Source organism: Dryobates pubescens, chromosome 7, assembly GCF_014839835.1.
Source record: "Dryobates pubescens isolate bDryPub1 chromosome 7, bDryPub1.pri, whole genome shotgun sequence".
Classification (NCBI taxonomy): Eukaryota; Metazoa; Chordata; class Aves; order Piciformes; family Picidae; genus Dryobates; species Dryobates pubescens.
The window spans coordinates 45,809,862-45,832,559 of record NC_071618.1 but is presented as its reverse complement, the minus strand read 5'-3'; the positions used below and the strand labels follow the sequence as shown (position 1 = coordinate 45,832,559).

General features: G+C 40.9%; 1 protein-coding gene across 5 annotated transcripts; it reads right to left on the bottom strand.

Annotated features, from left to right (window-relative positions):
• Window positions 1-1,178: 1,178 nt before the first annotated feature.
• Window positions 1,179-22,207, bottom strand: PROSER1 (proline and serine rich 1). 5 transcript variants are annotated; one of them, XM_054163141.1, is made up of 13 exons: window positions 22,097-22,207; window positions 17,891-17,956; window positions 17,099-17,167; window positions 16,570-16,664; window positions 14,659-14,752; window positions 14,036-14,146; window positions 13,055-13,138; window positions 11,686-11,764; window positions 10,371-10,466; window positions 10,206-10,250; window positions 6,450-8,211; window positions 5,651-5,798; window positions 1,179-1,491 (listed from the first exon to the last, which is right to left on the bottom strand). In XM_054163141.1, the coding sequence occupies exons 1-13, from the start codon at window positions 22,139-22,141 to the stop codon at window positions 1,486-1,488; spliced, it is 2,700 nt and encodes an 899-aa protein (XP_054019116.1). In that variant the 5' UTR covers window positions 22,142-22,207; the 3' UTR covers window positions 1,179-1,485. The 5 variants fall into 5 exon arrangements, with proteins under 5 accessions (XP_054019116.1, XP_009906970.1, XP_054019115.1 ...); XM_009908668.2 differs by lacking the exon at window positions 1,179-1,491 and adding an exon at window positions 3,743-4,171; XM_054163140.1 differs by lacking the exons at window positions 1,179-1,491; window positions 10,371-10,466 and adding an exon at window positions 3,743-4,171.
• Window positions 22,208-22,698: the final 491 nt, after the last annotated feature.

Here is a 22,698-nt window from a genome sequence, read left to right as displayed (position 1 = left end):
TCCACCCCTGCTTTGCCCCAGTGAGGCCATACCTGGAATACTGGGTCCAGTTCTGGGCCCCTCAGTTCAAGAAGGGCAGGGAACTGCTTGGAAGATATCAGAACAGAGCCACAAAGATGACCAACGTCACCTTTACAAGGAAAGGCTGAGGGAGCTGGGTCTCTTTAGCTTGGAGCAGACTGAGGGGTGACCTCATTAATCTTTCCATGAAGGGCAACTATCAAGCAGACAGAGCCAGGCCAATGATAGGACAAGGGTCAGTGAGTGCAAGTTAGAGCATAGGAGATTCCACATATAAGGAAAAACTTTTTCACAGTGAGGGTGATAGCACTGGAACAGGCTACCCAGAGATGCTGTAGAGTCTCTTCTCTGGAGAAGGTGCCTGTTTCTGTGTGACACAGGTGATCCTGCTCTGGCAGAGGTTGAACTAGATGATCTTTCAAGGTCCCTTTCAACACCTAATATTCTACAATTCTGCAAAAGCTATCAACAAAATCATCTGGCAGTCCTCACTTGAGAGCTGTAGGTTTCAGTCTGTCTTTTTCTGACCCTTTTAGGCCCATACTACTTTCCACCCTTTTAGAATAGAATAGAATTAACCAGGTTGGAAAAGACTTCCAAGATCATCAAGTCCAACCCATCACCCAACACCTTTCCATGCCATTCCCTAAGGACTTCTCAGCCTAGTCCTTTTCTGGCCTTGAATTCTGTCTAGACACTAACCTATCTGCTTCAGGCTTATCATTACTTTCCCCCAGGGGAAAATTTAGAAGGGGCAGGAGACAGAAAAATCAATAGTACTATCCTGTTGCTTATAGAAGCATCCCCATACCACTGCTCCCTGAGAAAAGGGCAATACCTTTCAATAGCTAAAGATGGGTAGATGAAAGGAGGCACCCCCTTAGCTACACTTCACTAGAGCATGAGTAAATACAAAATGAAAGGGTTGATTCCATCTGAGTATAGAAAAGAAGGCAATTTGCAAGAAAGTAAGAAGATTCATATCACAGTAAGTTTCCTTCCAGGCCCATCCAAACCCCCAATACTCATTTGGAAATCAGAGGGAGAACAGCAAAATTGTTCTGTTTCTCTCATATTCACTACAGCTGCAACTGAAGCATTGGATAGAGATAAATGAAGCTTGTATTTGCAAACACAATCCCAGTATGTTCTTAGTTGTTCCAAATACAGATTTTATTTAAAAGAACACTTTGCTACACCTCATCTTTGCAGTCTGTCAACATGGCTGAAATATAGCAGTGATAGGCAACTTGAATAATTGGGGGAAAAGATAAAATCATAGTTAGCCCAGAATTAAGTCCTACAGCAACGGCCCCTTCCCAGAACAGGCTCAGTGTAAGATCCAGCACAGTTTGGCTCAGGAGCAGACTTCTCCTTTGCTTTTTTAAATGGTGCTCAAGTAAACATGAAAGAGAAATTCCAAAGCTGGGTCACAGGAGTTTGCTGCAATGCAGAACACAGACTTTATTCCTGAAGGGAAACAAATTCATAAAAAACAATTTTACATTAGGACAAATATTTAAGAAACTGAAATTCACACCCTTAATGATAACTACTGGGAAGCTCAATTTACACAACCCTGCTCAATGAGTCAGTAAGAACCTGAGTGTGTTCAAGGCAAAAGAAGCCTTGATAGTTTAATGATTCTTAGCCTGTTTGTTCACTTATCTAACACTGATATCTCAACCTTCTATTACATCGACACCAGCTGTGCATGAAATACTCTTCTGGGTGAAGAAGCTGGACAGCACATAACAAGTGCATTGTTCCAGGAGAACAGCACCAAATAGTGGATATTCACTATTTCTCACCTGTATTCATTTGGAGAAACACAGCTTCAGTCTTTTAGGTACCTTTGTCTAAAGTTCAGAGAGAGATGAAAGTGGCAGCCCACAGCCCATGACCACTCAGTAGATGTTTTCATAACCAGACGTACAAACTGCTTGCTTTTTCATAAAGCACAGTGCAACAGCTGATGTCTGGTACTTGGTTTTGACTACCAGGTAGTGTGAATTAAACTTCCATTGCTTGAAGGGAAAACTAGCACTCAAACTCAGCACCTCAGTGAAGTTACAAAACGCTTACTGACTCAGAACCACTGTATAACCATAGCTATGGGATGAAAGCCAATTTGCTCTTAAATAGATACCTATATTTTAATTTTCTCCTCCAACTGATCTACAAACCTACAAAGAACAAGTCATAAAACAGAATGAGAATGAAAGATGGTAGAGATTGTTTTCCACAGTTTTCATGAGTCAGGATAGAAGGCACTGATTTTAAGGGCAGCTCAAAGTGGAGAAGCGTTAGAATTCAAGAGGCTTCACAAAACAAAAGTGCAATGTTTTAATCTTTAAGCTACTTTGCAAATTGATGATTAAAATGCAAGGCTACCTAACTGCTGACACACTACGTAGGGTATTTCTACTGTCACTCTTTTGGAAGCAAATTTCATAATTCAGTATATAATTCTGCATCACATGAGGAAAACATCATAAGCAAGATCAAACATTAGGAAGCTGCTTAGTAAAAACAAGTTTATTCATCTGTATTTCAGGCAAATACGTAAACAGTCAGCAAAGCCTTTTCATCATCACTGTGAACTTTTTATTAAAAAACCCCCAAACTGTTTTAAAAACCAATACAGGAATTTCTGTTAATGTTCTAAAAAAGTCTGTTCACATCTTGAAAGAAAATACATTAGCAACATCTCCCAGCAGAATTTGATCTTTAAAAAAGTAAACCTCTAGGCGCAGAGCTTTTCTACAGCATAGCATCCTCTACCTTTTAACTTCACCACAGGATTGAATACCATTCATCTCTGTTGTCTCCACAACACGACCAGGAGTTTATCTTACACAGATGATATTCAATGGTGTTACACATTGCCAGAGGAACTAACATTATTAGAAGAGTGCACAACTGAATTCCACTAACAAAGCAAGACCTTTCTATATGCTGCATCGTAACCCTTCCTAACCAATACAGTTAATTTAGCCTTTAAAATTATGCACATTTTCCAAGGAAAAATACTAAAAAAATCCATGTTCCAAATTCTGCTCCCACTTATATTCACAGGATAATAGAAGCACCATAAAGTTGTGGCTTACAGCCAAGAAGCATGTAAAGAACCAGTGAATTTATGAGTATAAGGGAGAGAAGAACTTGACCCATGTCTGTAAACATTCACGAAAGCCTGCAGTCCAAAGTGCTGGGTAGGCAGCCTATTATTTCATTCACAGAGAGGTGTAGGGGCAAGGAGAATGTTATGGAACTTTATTTTAGAAGCAAGTTAAAATGCTTTCATGCACTTTGGAAAGATGCATTCTCAGCTAGCTAAACCATACTCCAGTATAACGTATTCCACTTTTACCCAAATACAGTACAGCAGCATTTTCTAGCTCTCCTGATCAGGTTCAGACAAAGGAGTACTCAATTCAACAGCAAGCCCTTCCTTAACAGTATTTTAAAGCATAAGAAAACCCCCACATTCCTCTGATCTACTCTCCTCTTTAACATACTGCTGATGTCAAGCAGAGATTCTCACACATACAAAGCAAAGACCCAAAGAACCATGGGCTGAGCTTGACCTACGCACACACAAGTGTGCATCTAGACAAAAGACCGTCAACAGCTTTAAGTATCTTGTTGCGGTCTTAATCTTGTCCTGTGCCAGCCACATGGTCTATACGAAACATAACAGAGGACAGTGCTCACACACACTCAGTACAGTTCTTCTCCCCATTGGGTTTGACAGCAACTCCTCTATTTACATTAACATCTGTTCGAATGTCCCTGATCCTGTAAGACACCAAACATTCAACTCAAACCAGAGAGTCAAGAACCAGACCTTAAATCAGTTAAATGCAATCATAAATTAGATTTTGACATCTGATACAGCCTCCTTTAATCAGTTTACTTTTGTGTTTTCCCCTTTCTCCAATTCAGACCATGCTCCCACTAACATGGAGACAGCCTTCAAAGTCTTTGTCAAGCAACCACCGCAGTCTTTAAAAATGCCTGGTATTTATTGCCATCCACTCTGGGGCAGACTTGTCTGCAATGAAAATGGTGTTCCTGGTGCTGATGGATAGTTAGCAAAACCTTCAGGCTGAGCTGTATAGCTCTCCAGAGCAGAAGCAGAATGTGCCTTTAAGGAAGAGAAGTTGTTAGGTAATAGCACTGATAAAAACAAAGAAACAAACAAAAACCCTAAATCAAGCAAAATTACAGGCAAAATACCAGTCCTATTCAAGCCAAACCAAATCAAGTATAATCTGAAGTATGCAAAGAACTGAGCTGAGCAACGCACCTATATGCAGATGTTAATATGTAGTACAATTACTGCTCTGAAATACCAGAGAATGAGGAAAGCAGTTGGATTAGGAGGAAAATGGAATGGGCTGCCCAGGGAGGTGGTGGAGTCACCATCCCTGGAGGTGTTCAGGGGGAGATTGGACGTGGCACTTGGTGCCATGGTCTAGTCATGAGGTCTGTTGGGACAGGTTGGACTTGATGATCCTTGGGGTCTCTTCCAACCTTAGTTATACTGTGATACTGTGAAAAACAAAGAGGTGTTAATGGCATTCACTTCCCAGTGGAGTATGCCACAGCTGATTTGGAAGGCACAGCTTAATCAAGAGCTGCAGTATTTCACTGACTTTGAACTTTATCCTCATTGCTCAAGTAGCTAAGAGTTAAATTGTATTGATTGGAACTTGCAAACAAGGAAAGTGTGGTTTCCTTGAAGTAACCTGCATACATGGATTTTTACAGAATAAACTCCTGTAAAGCAGCATGGCCTAGATTAAGTAATGTGCTTTTTTCATTATCTATTTCCCTTGATATACAAAAAGCATCTGATAATATTGTGCTTTCTTAGATATATGCTCCATTTGGAAAACTGATGTGTCATGGAAGACAGAAAGCATTCATTCAAGACACTCAACTGTCTCTCTTAGTATTTTGTAGAGGACAAATTTCCTACCAGAATCCCTAAACTGTACAGAGGCTGCTTTTAACAAAAAACAGAATAAACATCCAAATACAAACTCTGATGATGGTTTCAGTTAACTTATGTAGGTTGAGGACTGAAACAAGTCGTTTCATGGACAAAAATGATGAAACTGCACATTACATCAACCACCCCAAGCTTGTATTACAACAGTTGTATTTGTGGGAACTATCAGGACATAACCGCAGCAAGCACTAATTCAAGACAAGCTGAGTGCCTGTGTAGAGAGGCACATAACTCACAACAAAGTGGTTTTCCACAGCAATATCAAGTATTAAAATGTCAGACTGCAATCGAGCACTGATTGTGCAGCGAAGTGGCAAGTTCATTCGGTTTAGCACAAACGTAACACAAATTTAACTTGCATGTGTTTTGTTTTTTTCTGTCAAAAAGAGTCACATCCAATTCACAAGATCCAGAAGCAGTGTACCTGGGCCTTGAGTGAAAAGTTACTATGAGTTGTTCTTTATCATCATCCTTTACCAACAAGTTTTCAAACAGGTTAGGGGTTTTCATCACGTACTGACTTAGAGTAATCCCAAGAAGTTAGCACACAAGCACATGCCCAAATAATCACTTGAGGCAAAACAGTATCAGCGCACATAAGCACATTACCTGTAGCAGTGCTGACTGTGCAGCTGCACTGTGCTGCAATTCCTGCAAAGAAGACTGTGCTGCACTTTGGGGAAATCCAGGGATACCAGGGAGAGACAAAAGACCAGGAAAAACTGCATTTCCTGGTGTCTGCAGTCCAGAAGTCAGGCTGAAAGAATGGCATGAGAATGTGGCTGTTATGAGGAACACATGCATCACACTTTATCCTATTGCTCTCTGTAAGCTTATGGCTATAAACATTAAATATCTTTTTAGCTACATATCACAAAAGCTGGAATTTCCAAACAGAAGCTGGGTAGAGACTGGGCACAAATCATTCATGTACACACAAACCAAGACTGTCAGGGGCTCACCTGAGAAGGGAACTCAGAAATGTTTATACTTTGGCTGTGCCTACAGTTTGCTCACTTAAACTGCACAGGCAAAAGTTCATGTTGAGTACTTCCTTAAAACACAGGAACATCTAAGATACTGCCTGCTATTACCTGGATGTCTCAATGGATGCCCATGTGGAATCTATTCTTGTAAAAGCCTAGGAGGTGCCAAGTGTCCTTATCTGGGAAATGACATCACTCAGCACCTCACTGGATTGGACTGTCAGAACAGGGACTACTGAGGACAGCCTGTTTACTATCAATCAGTTTTTATTTGAAGACAGGTGGCAATTTACTGGTGAATTAACTTTAAAAATTGACTGTCATTACTATGAGTGAAATAATGTCTATGCCTAAAGTAAAACTAGTTCTTTGCTCAGGAGAAAAAGAAACGGTTCTGACCTCCTTTAGAAACAGAAACATACCCAGCCTGTGCAACAAGTGCAGAGTTGAAGTTTGAGCTAAAGGCCGAGGCAAACCCTGGCAGGACTGGAGCTGCAGATGGGGCTGTGGCAGCTGCTGGCAACGGTGCAACTGCTGCTACTGCAGAAGATGCCTGGAGGCCAGGGAAAGAAGGGAGAGCAGGAGTGACAGAGGGTGTGTTAGAGACAGGAAAACCGGGGAAGGATGGGTTTGATGATCCCAGAGGTCCCTGGGCAACAGAAAAAAGGGGAGGGACAGCACTGGACAAGTTAAGTGAGAAGGGTGGAGCAGAGACTGTTGCCGAGGCGGCGAGTCCTGAAAGCACGGCGGCAGTGGAACTCACGTGAGGAGCAGACACGGCCGAAGCGGTTGTAGACGGGTTGGCTAACAAGGACCCTGGGAGAGTGACGGGAGGCGTAAGTGCTGGGTTACCAGTAAAAGCAAAGTTACTGGTTAGAGACGTGAAAGGAGGAAGGCCATTGAACACAGGGGCAATGGGAGCAGAGGAGCCATGAGGGGTGAGGGAAATGGAAGCCAGAGAACTGGAATTGTTTAGAGGAGCACTCAAGGAGGAGAGACCTGATAGTGCTGGATTCAGGGAACTGGGTAAACTGACTGGCACTGACGCTGCCGAGGTGTAGGCACGCCCGAGCGCCGACAGGCCTATGCTGCCGTGAGAAGGGCCAGCTGAATGCGAAGGACCTTTGAAGGCTGAGAGAGTAGGGCTCATGGGTTCGGTTTTGACCAGGACTGGGATACTGGTGGCACCTGGGGCTGATGAGAGCTGTTGATCGGGATTAGTAGGGCTTGTGCCATGCAAGAGGGAGGTTGATGAGCCGCAGTTGACTGGCATAATTGATGGTGAAGTGGTTAAAGGTGACTGTGCAGGCAATGTTGGAGGAGTGGAACTAGGATTTGCAACAGATGGTGATGAAAGACCTGGAAAAATGGCCTGTGCAGGTGTGGAGGAACGTTGTGGGGTGGTGGTGGCTGATGGAGTGTAACATCTGTTGACAGAGGAAGTGGGAATGTCAGAGCTTTGATTAGCAAGAGCAGATAAAGAAGCAAGCTCACTTGTCATAGCAGAAGGTAAAGCAGAAGAATTGATTAATGAAGTGTCATTGGATGTCAGAAATCCCTTTAAGACTGACAAAATCGGATTAGGCAAGCTAAGTGAACCAGGAACCGTAGTGGCAGGAGAATTAGCAATTGTAGATGGAACAGGACTAGAAATCCCTTGGGCATTGGGTGGCAAGGACAAAGGTAGGCCAGGAAAAACTGATGACAATGGAGTGGGATTATTAGCAGAAGCAATTGAAGAGGTTGCAGAAAATGGGAGGCCAATAAACGGTGCAGCAGCAGATGCAAAAGCTTCACTAGGTGCAGGCGTGGCACATGGGGTGGAAGAACCTTGTGGAGCTGGTGTAGCAGTGGGTATAGAAGCCAGCCCAGAAAAAACCGCAGGGACGGGGGTAGAGGTTGCACTGTGAACAGATGTGACAGGAACACCAGGCAATGAAAGGGATTTGATGACAGTAGGGGTTGCGGTGGATGGCTGAGATGTATGGATGGAGGAGGAGACCTGTCCTGGGAAAACAGGAAGGACAGGGGTAGACATGTTCATCCCAGAGATGATTGGAGTTGCAGGTGCTAATGGATGGCTTATGGCCTTGACAGGTGATGGGGTAGGGACTGGAGTAGCAGCAGGTGTTGAAGGATTAGAACCATGAGGAGTAAAGAGCTGATTCGCTTGTGCAGAAAAAGCTGCAAAGAAACAAAACTGGTAAGAATACTTTGAACTGTCAGAAATGTTTGAAATCAACACAAAGACATCTTATATAGCATTTCAAAATATGATAGACAGGCAATAGCTAACACACAGTGTCTGTATATGAACTATCAACGCTGAGGGCTATGAAAACAAAACCAAAAGTACATACAAACACATCACACAGGTTGTACATCACATAGGCTACCACTCCACTTTAAACACTAGGTGACATATGATACCTCTTCATGATCTCATGCAAGACAGTTAGACACTTAAATACACTCTGTAAGAATGTCTAAGTGATACAGGTGAACACCTTCCTTCTGGTTCCTAACATCAGGCAGTACCAAAACCAAATCCAGTATTGCATCGGCATCAGATCACCTGGGCTCTCTACATCCACTGTCACTGAAGGTCAGAATTTCCTTCAGAACCAGTTAATTTTATGTACCATGATTTCAGACTCAACAATTGAAGACAGCTGATTTCAGGTGCTGGTATTTTTCTTTGCTTCAAAATCAGGTCATTCTCTTCACTGTGTCCTTATGATTTTGATTCTAAGAAGGTACACTTTAAAATGTATATATCCCATTACAGTATTAAGCTAATATTGGCACTTGACTATCAACAAATACAAGTCTTTAGTCAGGTGTCTGAAACTGAAGCAAGCAGCTGCCACTAGGAATATCAGCTTCAACCCTACAAAGTCAAAGAGGCATCAGTCAAGCTGTAGGAGAACAGGCAGACATACTGTGAATGGGGATATGGAAGTTAATGGAAAGAAGCTGCAGTTATCAACACTAGCATGTCAAGAGCCTTGATATGCCTCTACCTAGTTTCCTGTGGAAAATGGATGTGTGAAATAATCATTCCTCTTGAACAACCCTCATGCTTTATTTTACTTTTAACTAATCTTTTGAACTGCAAGCCAATCACTGATCCAACCAATTAAACTCAACAACTCTAACACCTTAGATTTCTCTCATGTACAAATTCTACATATAAACACACAAACCCCAAACCAGAATCTTTAAAATAAAATCTTGAACCTAAGTTGATGTGACAAATTCCTCTGAAACCAGCAAGTTTGCAAACAATTTTGGTTTAGTTATTCTTTTCCAAAAGCCTACACCCAGATAGCTCAGCTATGGATTCTCTTCTTTCCTCACCCTGTTTCCAAGCTGAAGACTGTTCTAAAGATCACAGCTGTTAATCCTGACAGCCAAGATAACCACTACTGAAATACAGCTGAAATAGAACTCAGAGTTCATGGTCATTTTATCCATTTTGGGTATTTGTTATTAGGCCTGACTGAATAGTCAGTAGATCCTCAGTTTCTATTCGTCAAACAAAGTATTATCAACACCTTTGCGTAACGGGACGTAAGTGATTTACTATGAGGACTTGTACAAAGCGTACCAAGTGCCACACAAATAGACACAAAGAACACCACCAAGGCAATTATGCTCAACTCTCTTCTGCAGAAAGAACTAGATTTCAAAGGGTAGGATAAAAGTGCAAAGTCAGATGTAACAGTCTGAGACAGGACATTCTACACATGTATTTCAAACTATAAATAATCTGTCTCTCTTCTATTCCTAGCTTCCCATTGTAACTAATGGATGAAATTAAAATGTGAATGAGTTTTCAAACAGATGTCCAAAGTTTTAACAACTGTAAAGATATTATCAAAGTGTTTCAGTGCACTGCATTGCAAAGCATAATTCAGTTTTGTACATGATTGGTCACATACTTCAATGCTGAAGAATGAAACTCTAACGAGCAAACACAAAAGGCTGAATTTCAATGTCGAAATGTCCCAAGTGCCCGAGAAGAATTTTTCCTCAGCTCTCAAGGGATCCTACTCCAACAGTAGTTAAATACTGAGTTTTATGAAAATCCAACTAAGCAAATAAATTTTTCACATTTTCTGAACCAAAAATGAACATACATAAAACAAAAACTCCCCTGTGGATTTGCAATTTACCTTGACTTGGGGAAGGCTTTGCCTGACTGGAAAGATCCTCATTTTCTAAACAGAGAACAACAATTAGTTATTTATAAGCAAGTGAAACTCCAGCAATGAATGATCCACTCACAACAATGAAATACAAAAAATATGATCGGAATTTTAAAAGGATGCATGCTTCACCTGATACCACTTGATTAGCAGTGTACAGTGGAGGAGCTGGTAAGCCTGGAGTTACGACATTAGACGCTGGAACTAAGCCAGCATTGTTGTAAGCACCTAAAATAACAAATGCAGCACACATCTCAGTTTTCAGAAGAATCTGTATCTAAACAAAACAGTAAGTGCCTTTTCCTTTAAAATAACGTTTTCAAGATTCCTTCTCCAAAAAAGACAGACCAGTTAACCATTCAGGCCAGATGCTGGCTTCTGCCAATGTCTGCCTGAATGACTTGCATTGTGATCCAAAATTAATTAAAGGCAGTTCTCCTGAAAAAGCCTGAAGAAGTCAGGTTTCAATAGCTTTCAATTCCATTTTGCCTGGAAATCTCAAAGGGGAGGAGCGATTCAGTGTCTGCAGCTTCATTTCCTCTTTTCCTATTCCTAACTTACAGGCTGTTGCAAGTCTCCTTTAACATTAAAGCCCTGACAAACAAAAGAGCCAAACATACATTAGTGGCCATGACCAGCCCTCCAATACTAGGCAGAATACTCAGAGAATAATGTCCCATCTCAAATGCTTAGTCTGTCATTCTTCAATGTCTCTTTCAATGTTAAGAAATTAAAAGTATTTTAATATAAAACTTATTGTACTCATTGTACACATTTTTAGTATACAAATGCATCATCAGTTATGAGTTACACTGTCACAAGATTTTTTTACAAACCCTGTTGCAACCTAAGTAAGGCCCTGAAACAAAGAAGCTGTCTCATATCCTATAATGTATGAACACTTGCATCCAGTCACTGGCCAATTCTGTGACATAATTTACTTCCTACAGGATTTGTTTAATATAAATTTCAGCTGGTTCCCAAGTTTCCTGTGGAGAAACTTTCTGAGGAGCAAGAAATTCATATGGCACAAATGATCAGATTCACTTTACTTGAGCAAGTTTAATCCTTTGCAAGTTCATACATATTTCCACCCAGTTCAGGGCTGTGCCTGACCACCTCTCTCTGTGTGGCACAACAGCACCAGGTCAACAGCATGTCAAGCCAAAGGCCAAGCATCACCACAAAGATGTAGCCCTACTCTTCTCTAACATGCACAATGCCTGCCATAAGTGAAAGATTTTGTCATTAGAACAGGGCTCTCTATTTTCCTTAGGACATGGATGCTGGAAAAAGCAGCCATGGTTATTGTCCTTTTATCAGTTCTGCAGTCATGACAGGAAGAGGTAGCTCCAAAGTGTGCAGAGGGAGCAACAAGCTAATTCTTGGTCAGAGAAACTGACAACTTACTAAAAATCAATTGGATTAACACATATAGAAGCCTTACTTGGTGCAATAGTTGCATGTGGCCGACATGGTGGGATGGGGTATGGAACTGGCTTGTGGGGATTGTAGGTTGATGGAGCCTAGATGAACAAAAAAGAAACGGAAGAAGCAAGAGCAAAAGCATTACCCAACGTTTCTCAGACAAAATGATAAAATTCAGACACTACTACGGACAGCTGCTCTTCACTGGAAAAATATTGGACATGAACTTTCTTTACAATACGCATAGTCACTGAAAATATTTCACTCTTTCTGAAAATAATGAAACATCACTGGTATACATTGAGATTTTAATACAATACTCAACATAGGTCAGAAAGGGAACTCCTTCCTGCCTTGTAGTCTTCACACTCTAGTCTTGGACTGACTTCTCATTTTAAAGATTAACACATCTAAAACTGAAAAATACTTATGAAGGTATCTGTTCCTTTAAAATAATACAACTTATAATAAAAGTGAAAATAAAACACTAGGACAATACTTGAAAGTACTCCTGGGTTCACTGAAAGTTTGTCTTACATGCTTAAACATTTTGAAATGCAGGTTGGCTGTGCTGTTAATCATAGAATCAGTAAGGTTGGATAAGACCTCAAAGATCATCCACCACCTCCCTGGGCAGCACACTCCAATGGCTAAAAACTCTCTGGGAAGAACTTTCTCCTCACCTCCAGACTAAACTTCCCCTGGTGCAGTTTGAAACTGTGTCCTCTTATTCTGCTGCTGATTGCCTGGGAGAAGAGACCAATCCCCTCCTGGCTACAACCTCCCTTCAGGTAGCTGTAGACAGCAATAAGGTCTCCCCTGAGCCTCCTCTTCTCCAGGCTAAACAAGCCCAACTCCCTCATCCTCTCCTCATAGGGCTTGTGCTTGAGGCCTCTTGCTAGCCTCGTTGCCCTTCCCTGGAAGCAAGAACCTCCTTTTAAGGCACTGCTGTAATTCATGTTTTGAAGATGCAGGCATTTTTTAAGTTTATGTGGGAAACCCTCAGAGGCTGTAACAAAAATTTGTAAATACTTTTATCTGAAACTTGCACTACCTTACTGTGGACTACTAAATATACTTTTAGTTTTCTCTTCTGCTACTCCAGTTTAAATTATGCCACACACATTGTATCCCCTAGAGAATCCTAATTCCCACAGATACAAACCCGAGCTCTTAGAAAAAACAAACTACTGCATGGTATTATCTTCATTATGTAAGTTTAGCCTTGTTGATATTGCTGCTCTACAGTCTTCTAGCAACGTATTTTGTATCATTTATATCATTCACATCATTACATCTAGCATTTTATATCAAAGCCTCACTGAATTGGCTAGTGGTTGGATTTTTTTCCTTAAAGTTTGATTTATTTTTTCATTTATTAGACATACTGGTTTGGATGGTCCGAGTATACGGGCTGCGATTCCTTTTCCTTCGTTAGTACATTCTTCTGTGTCCTTTTTGATAGGGGTACCCTGAAACAAAAGAAAATTAAACTACTAAGTATTAATTTAGAATCTTAGAATCATTTTGATTGGAAAGGACCTTTTAAGATCAACTCCAACCACTATCTATTAATAGTCTGGTGCTAAACCATGTCCCTTAGCAGTACATCTCTGCATGTTTTAAACACCTCCAGGGATGGTGATTCAACCATCTCCATGGGGAGCCTATTCCCATGTTTGATAACCTTTTCACTGAAGAAGTTCATAAATCTTGCTATAGAATTTCTCCCATATTTGATTTTTTTTTCTATAAACAACATTCAAATTTTTGAGTATTCTGAAAGTGATACTCAGCCACATTTGTTGGGAAAAAGAAACTGCATTCTAGGCTTGCAAAATGCTAAGTATAAGCATCCCAGTGGTTTGGTTTACAACACTGAAATTTTGATAATGAGAGGAGCACGAGTTCACAGTCCACCGTTCTGATGCAACTACCATTCTGCACTTTGACTTGTAGAAAAGGTAAGTTACATTTTGCAGTCCATTAAGAGCACACAGGTTGTTCAAGAACTACACTAAAATTAGTAGCAGTACTGCAGTGCCCGCATTAGGTCATCTTATCAATCTATGACTGAGATGTTTTTACACCTCTTCTGATACTGACAAATACTGCTGTAGTTCACAGTGTTTGCTTCAGATGAACAAAGTCATTTATGCAGTAATCTTTACTTGAAGAAGCATAGGAAGAATGGGCAAACAAAAATAACACAAGCTCCCTATAAATGTGGAATGGGGAAATACAAAAGAACACCACTGACTTGGATTCCACTCCTCCTTTCATTTACATGAATTCTGGTTTAAGATGTAACTCTAATAAATCCGAAATCAAGGATGCTGTGAAAAGTGAAGGCATACAATTATGCTTACTGGAAAAATTCCATTGATGCGGCTTGGTTTGCCCTTGGGATAAGGGTTGCCAGGAATCATGCCGCAGGATGATATCATAGCATGAGGAGCCTTACAACCTGCTTTTGAAGCCTGCAAAATAATCAAGAAAAGGCATTAATTGCTATCAAATTCAATGCTTTAAGAAACAAAATACTATTTCATGATATTTACACTGCATGAATCAACCCACACAGAACAAGCCAAAGCTCTGTCACTAAAATTTCTTCTCAAACAGTCCAAACAGTGTGAGTCCTACCAAAGCCTCCTTTGTTTGGAGTAATTCTACTCAGACCACCTCTGCTTCCACTGCACTTGGGGTTAAACACTTGATGTTCTCTAAAACAAATGCAGACTGTTTCCTTCGGTATTGGTTGCAATTCTGTGCCCCTTTTTCCGTAGGATTCTATGCTTGACAGAAACTTCCCCTTTTTTTGGCACGTGTGCTGCATAGCTCATTATCCTTCCACAGATGCTTCTCTCAGCTTGTCTTCCACCAGTAGTTCCCAGCAGTCCTCAAAGCAAGTCCTGACCCCAAAATGAACATAAGGATAGAAGCAACGCTGTATTTGACAGAATCGAGGATACTAGAGTATCTCAACTACCTGTTCAAGAATCCTTCTGCATCTTTTCTTCTCTGACATATTAATCCTGAAGAGATCTTCAATAAGGCGGTAATTCTGTGCATCAACAATGTTGCTATAAATAAAGACATTGACAGGCACTTACTGCCATTCCAAATGTGTATCAGAAACAATGCATGACTGAAAAGTGATCCACACTTATTCAGCCAGTATCCAACAGTGCATTAAAAAACATGATTATTTCAGAATGCAATATTACTATTACTTTACAGCAATACTGGAGGCTTAAATACAGACTTCATATCTGTAAGTAAAGCATGGTATTAGAATTAAATATCAATACAGAACAGTGGACAACAATGGCTAAACTTTATGGCAAAATTGACTGTCTTGACAAAATGCATTTTGCATCACCACAGCTCATTAGAAAGCTTTAATTGCTACAGCACACAATTGCCAGTATGGAAGAAAATCAGCAGCTGCTCACTTTGCCACTGTTTCTTACTGGACTGGCAGAGAAACAAGTTTGTGCCTTATTTATTCTAGAATAAAAAAAAAAATACACTCCTGACAATATTTCCATGTTGTGCAGAATCAGTGAAACCTCTCATACAGTTCTATAAAGAATTCTTTCTCTCTCCATGTTCATCTCCCAAATTAACACTATACACACCAAACAAAAAGTGCAAGTACGAGGGATCTAATGCCTGATTGTGCCTGCTTCGTTCAAAACTCTGACCACAGTACTTACACTGCTGTCAGACATGACTTACCCCATCTGAACCACTGGAAATAGTCCCAAAAAGGAGGAGTTCTCAAAGCAGGATATTAGAAGAAATGGAATGAGCAGAATGTTTAATTGACATGAAAACCACCTTAAAATGTGAATAATTTTTCAGCTCTGTTCTCTAATTTTGATTAAAAAATTAAGCAGTATACAGACTTGGGCAGGGACTCCTGCATCATGACTCCTTTATTATGCTCTTGCACTGCACAAACTCAACAGCTAAAGAAGTTACCATGCTTTGCTCCCACACCAGCTTAAGTGAAGCAACTGGAGAGTGAGTCCGAGTGACAACTTCATTTCAAGAAGCATTTCAAGGAGGTTAGTTTCACGTGCCACTGGACTTCCTTTAGGCTGCCTGTTTTGTTTTGGTTTGAAAAAGACTAAGAGCATTCAGAGAGCTTCCTTAAAGCTCAACTTCAATAGCAAGATCACGCCTATATCCTCAGTCTTGTTTTATGAATATTCATATAATTAATTTATATGCCTCAAAATGTACAAGCTAGCTCTAATAAGCTTTCATATGCAAAGCAGACACACTTGATGCAAAAAATCCCACAACCCAAAACAGAACAAAATTTCATAGAATAAATCCCCTAAACCAGGCAGGAGGACTCCCACATAAGCATATGTGAAAGCATCTGTGTTCAGTAAAAACTAACTTTCTGTGTAAAAATAAATTCAGAATATCTACACATCTTTTATAGGTATTAGATCTCTAAACTGAATGTGTCGATTCAAGAGATGTATTAACTTGGTTCTGCATAGGTAGTATCTAGAGAGCTTTTCAAATGCAAAAGAGTCAACTCCCAGAACACTCTGGTCTCAAGCCTTTCCCATTCCACTGAGCACAAATAGGCTTAAGGTCCTCTTCATTGCCTAAACGATTTGAAGATCACTGTAAAAACACTGGCCAAGTGGCAGTTTTTCCAGCAGGCAGACATCCACATAGCAGCATGATCAAGACAGATGAACTACAGAATTTCACACAACGTCTATTTCCAATTCTTCTTTTTACACCCTCGTAGACAATGGATTTGTGTTTAACTGGCCACAGCACTTCTTTCTGGAACTACCCTGGATTTTTTGTACTGTAACATCAGTAAACCCAATGTAACTTAAGGAAATACAACGTGAGAGATACTTACGAAGCTAAGATTTCAAGGGCAATAAGTTTATCTTTACTGAATGTGAAGCAGTTGAGAATATTAACCATTTTTGATGCTGGAACTGCCACTATTTTCTGATAAGTAAGCAAAAAGAGAAAAATAAAGCACAGAAAATAAGACACTAAATATTTTAAATCTAGAATGCTACTCTGTAACAGCTTCATATTACGTATTTCAGTACACATTTAATATTCTCTCCCTTTCACTGGGAAGGAGACTTTGTGAGCTAAATTCTGAACTGGCAACTCCAAAAAGCACTTCCCAAAAGCAAAGACATTAGTGAAGTTAACAATAGTCACAAAGTGATAGTAAAGTAAAAGATACTTCAGTCAGAAGAGAGAATAGTGGTTAAAAGCAGTTTCATATTTTGATACCACTGAAAAAAGAAGATATGAAGAGGAAACTTTGAAGACAGACCCACCAACCAGTTGCAAAAGTAGGCCTGACAAAACTAAAATAAGATAAAGAGGGCAAATTCACTCTACAAGATTATGTCACAAGAACTTACATGTTGTAAAGCCTTGATTGCCTTGAGCTGTGGTTCAGCCCAGGAAAAGTACCTCAATAACTCAACCACCTGCAACAGAAAGGCTTTCAATTAATCTTTTATAGATAATAAAAAACTATGCTAGCAGCATCAATAATGAGCTTTCATTTTTTGCAGTATAGTCATATATTGCTAAAGCAAACACACCTGTCTGTGATGTTTGGTGACATCAGTACCTACCAGCATCTGAAGTTCTTTCAATTCTAAGTAGGCACCTACAAACTCTGTTATAAGATTAAGTTTTTCCATAGAAATATTTAAAATGATTACTTCTTTCTATGTATTTGTTTAAATGCACAAATGCCACAGTATTAAAAAAAAAAAACAGAACAGATCCTTCAAAAGTTTATAAACATTCAGTATCTCAAACAGTATTTACCCATCATTCAAAAAACCAAACAAAAACACCCCACAAAACTAAAGCAAGAGGAGAAAAGGAAACAGGAAAAAAAATCCACATAGCATCAGAATAAGCTGGATGCTTATTACTACATGCCAGTTAAGAAAATGCATGCAAAATAATCCTAAATTCCATTATGATCAATTTCTCCAATTTTACACACACACAAATGAAAATGTAACGATTTTGATAACAAAACAACTTTGAGTTATTTTAAACAGTTTTGGCTGATATAAGAAATTAAATCTCCTCAGTTATTAATAAACTATGGACTGGAGATGCTGGCATTCTATATTACTGAATACACAAAACCCAATAGCTCCCATTAAACCCAGGACAGTGTTGACTTTTACCTGTTCACTAGAAAAGTATCCATGAACATATTCAATAGCTTTTAATTTGTACTCAGTCAATACAGCCTAGAAGATACAGAAAAAAAGATGCATAGTTAATCCCTCGAATTATACCCCAACCATCTGCTAGACTAGTCTATGAATCTACAAAAATCTGACCTTACCAAGTGACATTTGCATCAATTATACTGCAGTATTACTAGGGATCAGTATATTCCTTAGATAATTGAGAGGAAAAGCAAAAGAGATGTAGATTAATTCCTCTGTTTAAAATAAAAGTACTCGTTTTTTGACATTTCATTTTGCTATTTTTTCAGTATTTAGAACCGTACTGAGAGAATATCATCACTCTTCCTTTTGCCTCAAACGTTTGCATCATGCTTAGGTTAAAGAAGATAATGCAGTTGATTATTCATACAATCTTTGTATGTGCCCTGTAAATAATTAGCAAAGCATCTTCAGTGAATGTATAAAAAACTGGGTAACAAGTTTGCACAGACAGAATTATGTACACAAGCAAGCTTGCTCCAAAGGTTGGTGTTGTCGTTTTACCTTCCCACAGTTCCAACTTCATTATGTAACCATACAGAACAAAGGAAGCTTGTAGCTTAACACAGTACTGGCCATCACTTTTGACTAAGTGGCAAGACAGTTTTGTTGATAACCACATGGGCTATCTAGTCCAGGGCTTTCTCCCTCTCCTCACATCCAGCACATTGGTACAGCAACACAATGTAAAGACAACAGGTAACAGCTGAATCCCTGACCTAAACTAATAGAAGCATATTTCTTCCCCAGTTTCTATGCCCCCTCCTATTGCTAGCTCTCATGCTTGTTCTCAAATTACCTCCAGCTTTCACCCACACTCCTAACGTTCTTCCCCAATTGATCCTCTACTCCTTTGGTTTTTGTCCTTGTTCCCCCACACAGACACGTGAAGTTCTCTATCATTACAATCTGACTCTGGCACACTGAAGTTCACTGGCACACCATTTGAAGCAACCCCCTTTCTTTCTGTACCCTCATTAAGAGACTGACACTAGCAGAAACACTGCAGTCACAGGCTAAAAAGAACTTCTGTCTTTATGGCAACTTTAAATTCTCTTTCTCCTCTTTATATATTTTGTTTAAAGAAAGCCTTGTATGTCACACAGCAACTTACCAAAATGAATGATGTCAGTCTTCCTCCTCAAATCAACGACTAAATGGCTTTATAATAAGAACACGAACAAAAAGCACCTGTATGCATGTTTACAGGAACACAGAAAAACCCACACCAAAAAAATCAAACCACACCACAAAACTTTATGTCAATAATTATAAATATATATGGGGAAAGATGTACCTAACCTATACATTAAGACATTAAAATAAGTCCTCCTGCAATTAGGAGGAACCATTGATGGGTGGACTGTCCAGTGGGTAAGGAATTGGTTAAATGATCGCATCCAACGATTAGCAATCAATAACTCGATGACTGGATGAAGACAGATGGCAAGAAGTGTCCCTTCAAGGGTCCATATTAAGACCATTGCTTCTTCAGCAATGAAACAAGACAGTGAAATTAAGTGCATACTCAGCAAGTCTGCAGGCAATACCAAGCTGAGTGGTGCAGTTGACAAGACTGACAAAAGAGATGCCATCCAGAGGGACCCGGACAGGCTAGAGAAGTGAGCTAAGGAAAATTGCATGAGGTTAAATGAGGCAAAGTGCAAGGTCCTGAACCTAGGTCAGGGCAATCCTCGATACCAGGACAGGCTGAGGGATGATGAAATGGAGAGCAGCCCTGCAGGAAAGGACTTAGGGGTACTGGTGGATAAGACGCTGGGCATGAGTCAATAAATACTTGCAGCCCAGAAGGCAAATCACATTCTGGGCTGCAAGAAAAGAAGCATGGTGGCAGATTGAGAGAGGGGAGTCCACCACTCTGCTCTGGTGAGACCTCACCTGGAGTACTGTACTTGCTATGGGACACCCAACACAAGAGGGACATGGCCCTGCTGAAGCGGGTCCAGAGAAGGGCCACAAAGGTGATCAGAGGGGCAGAGCACCTCTCCTATGCAGACAAAGCTGAAAGAGGTGGGGCTGTTCAGCCTGAAAAAAATAAAACTCTGGGGAGACCATATAGCTTCATTTCAGTATGGGGAAGGGACCTTCAGGAAGGCTAGGTAAGGACTGCCTACAAGGGCTTGCAGCAATAGGATGAGGGGCAAGGGTTTTAAACTGGAGCAGGGTAGATTTACATAAGGAAGAAGTTCTTTACAATGAGAATAGTAAAATACTGAAACAGGTTGCCCAGGGATGGGGTTGAGACCCCACCCCTGAAGACATTCAAGATAAGATTTGATGTGTCCCAGGGCAGCCTGATCTAGTTGGAGGTGTCCCTGCTTACTGCAGGAAGGCTGGGCAAGATGACCTTTGAGGGCCCCTTCTAACCTGACACAATTTGTGAAGCTGTGAAAATTCAATGCACCAACACAAGCGTCTCCTGAATCCCATCACAAAGAAAGTTGTACCACTGAATTAGGAAGGGAGTTTAAACAAGGACCTAGCAACAAAACCACAGAGTAAGTATTTGGAAAATGAATATTACAACAGCACAGCTATTACTAACATAGCACTGACCCTCAGATCAACAATGTCAGGTTTACAGGCATACAGAACACGCAATTGCCTAAAACCACAAGTCAAAATCCCTTTGTTTGAAGTCTTCAGTAATCAGAGAGCGTATTCCGAAGGGCCGCACTGCAGCAGCAATATCTGAAATGTTACTCCCTCCCACTATCGATTGTGAGGCAACATATTCACGTGCAAACTGCTCCCTGATGTTTTTAACCCCGACTTTCCATAAAGATTCTTAGGTTGGAAGTCCCCCCACTGAAATATCACAGGCTGTCATGGTTTTTTGGCTGGTTACAGAGCACAGAAGATAACTGCTTTATAAATGAGAATTTGTGAGCATGACCTCACGTGAAAATGCTAAGTGCAGCTGTGATAAAGACTCACCCCTGGGGCTTTCATGCACGACGGTTTATACCACGCTACTTCCAAACCAAAACTACAGCTGCAGCCATCGCTGGGTCTCATGATGAAGAGAAGCTGACCTTAAACTACAATCTGTAGCACCTAAGCCCAAATTAAGAAAAATAAAACCCACCTCTCCTAGGCAACCTATGATAGCAAAAATCACCCATTACAAAAATGCGACAGGCTCCTTTTCTGCCCTAAGATAATCTTACCCAAAACACTCTCACTCCATGACTGCGTTAGTAGAACATGTAACTGATCTACTGTGGCACTTAAATCACTTCTCCTTAATTACAGCAAAACACATCACTCCAGGTAAGAAACAAACCACTGTTCTCAAAGGTTCTAATTTCTTCTCCCTCTTCTTCCAGTTCCAGCATTTAAGGGACTGTCACAACCAGTAACCTCTATCATTCCTGTTAAAAATGGGCCTCTGCACAGAAAAAAAAAGAAATGAGACCTGCCAGGCAACAGTTTAAGTTTGCATGTCTCCGCTTCCTGTAACTAGAAATTATTTTGCTCATTTCTAACAGGAGATGGACATGCAAAATCCAGAGCATGCATCAAAACCCAGTATTTCACATCCTGGAGGAAGGCACGCATGCTTGTGAGCTGTGGGAGATGTGGCTCTGAACAAGGACAGCTGAGCAGAGCTTTGAAACCAACCCTCCTTGTGCCATACCTGTGTGTTGTATCTCCTAAACCAACCTAAAAACGGTGGACACCTCAAAATTTTAAGTCCCCATCTACACTCGGGTCAAGCAAATCCAGCTTCTCTCCCCAAATAAGAGATACCTGTCTCTTTTAGCTTTTCTCCATCATCCTTGACAGTAAAAGTGCTGTGATAAATGATAGAGTGTGCTCGTATCAAATGAGTGCTGTTCAAGCATTCTGTTACCTCAGTAACAGCAGTCTGAACATTCAGCCCCAGTCTGCTGAGAAAATAAAAGTTTATCAAACAGATCAAGTATGCTACAGCAACTTTACACTGACACACCAAAAAAAACCAACCAAAAAAAGTCACACCAGCAACACAGGATTACAGTCCCTCACAACGAGGTGAAATTCAGCTTTTATTGAATCCTGTATTAAAATACACAAGCCCTTGGACTGCTGTGTTCATCCAAAGTAATATCTTACCAACAAATGGTTAAACCAACACATAAAACGAGAAGTTACCTTTCTTATTTCATCCAGCACGGTTTCAAAGGACTTCTTATCCATCTTTACCAGTTCATTCAATGCAGATACTTAAACATGGAGGAGGCAAAAAATGTACAAAAAACCCCAAAACACAAACACCACCACCACCAGAAAACCCACTAAAAAAAAACCAAAACAACAATTTCCTGGCAAAGACCTATCAGGAAAAAAAAAAACCAACACAAACCCACCAAAAAAACCCCACAAAACCAAAACCCAAACAGCGCAAGGACAGCCTGAGATCTTCGCAGCCCCGGGCACTTCGTGCTGACGCCTTCGCAAGGCTGTCACAGAACACGAGACAAAGGCGAAGGGCCGGGCGCTGCCGGGCGCCTCAGAGGTGACCCGAGGCCGCTCTCGCCGGCGGAGGAAGGGCCCGGGGCAGCTCGGCCGCGGCCCCCGGGAACAGCAGCGCACCGATCCCGCACGGCACCGGTCCCCTCAGCACGCGGCGCCGAGGCCCGGCCGGCCCGCGCCCGCCGGCGAGGTGTCCCCACGGCCCATCGCCCGCTGCACCGCCACACTTCGGCCCCGGCGCTCGGAGGCCGAGGCGCTTCCGAAGGGCCCCCGGGCAAAGC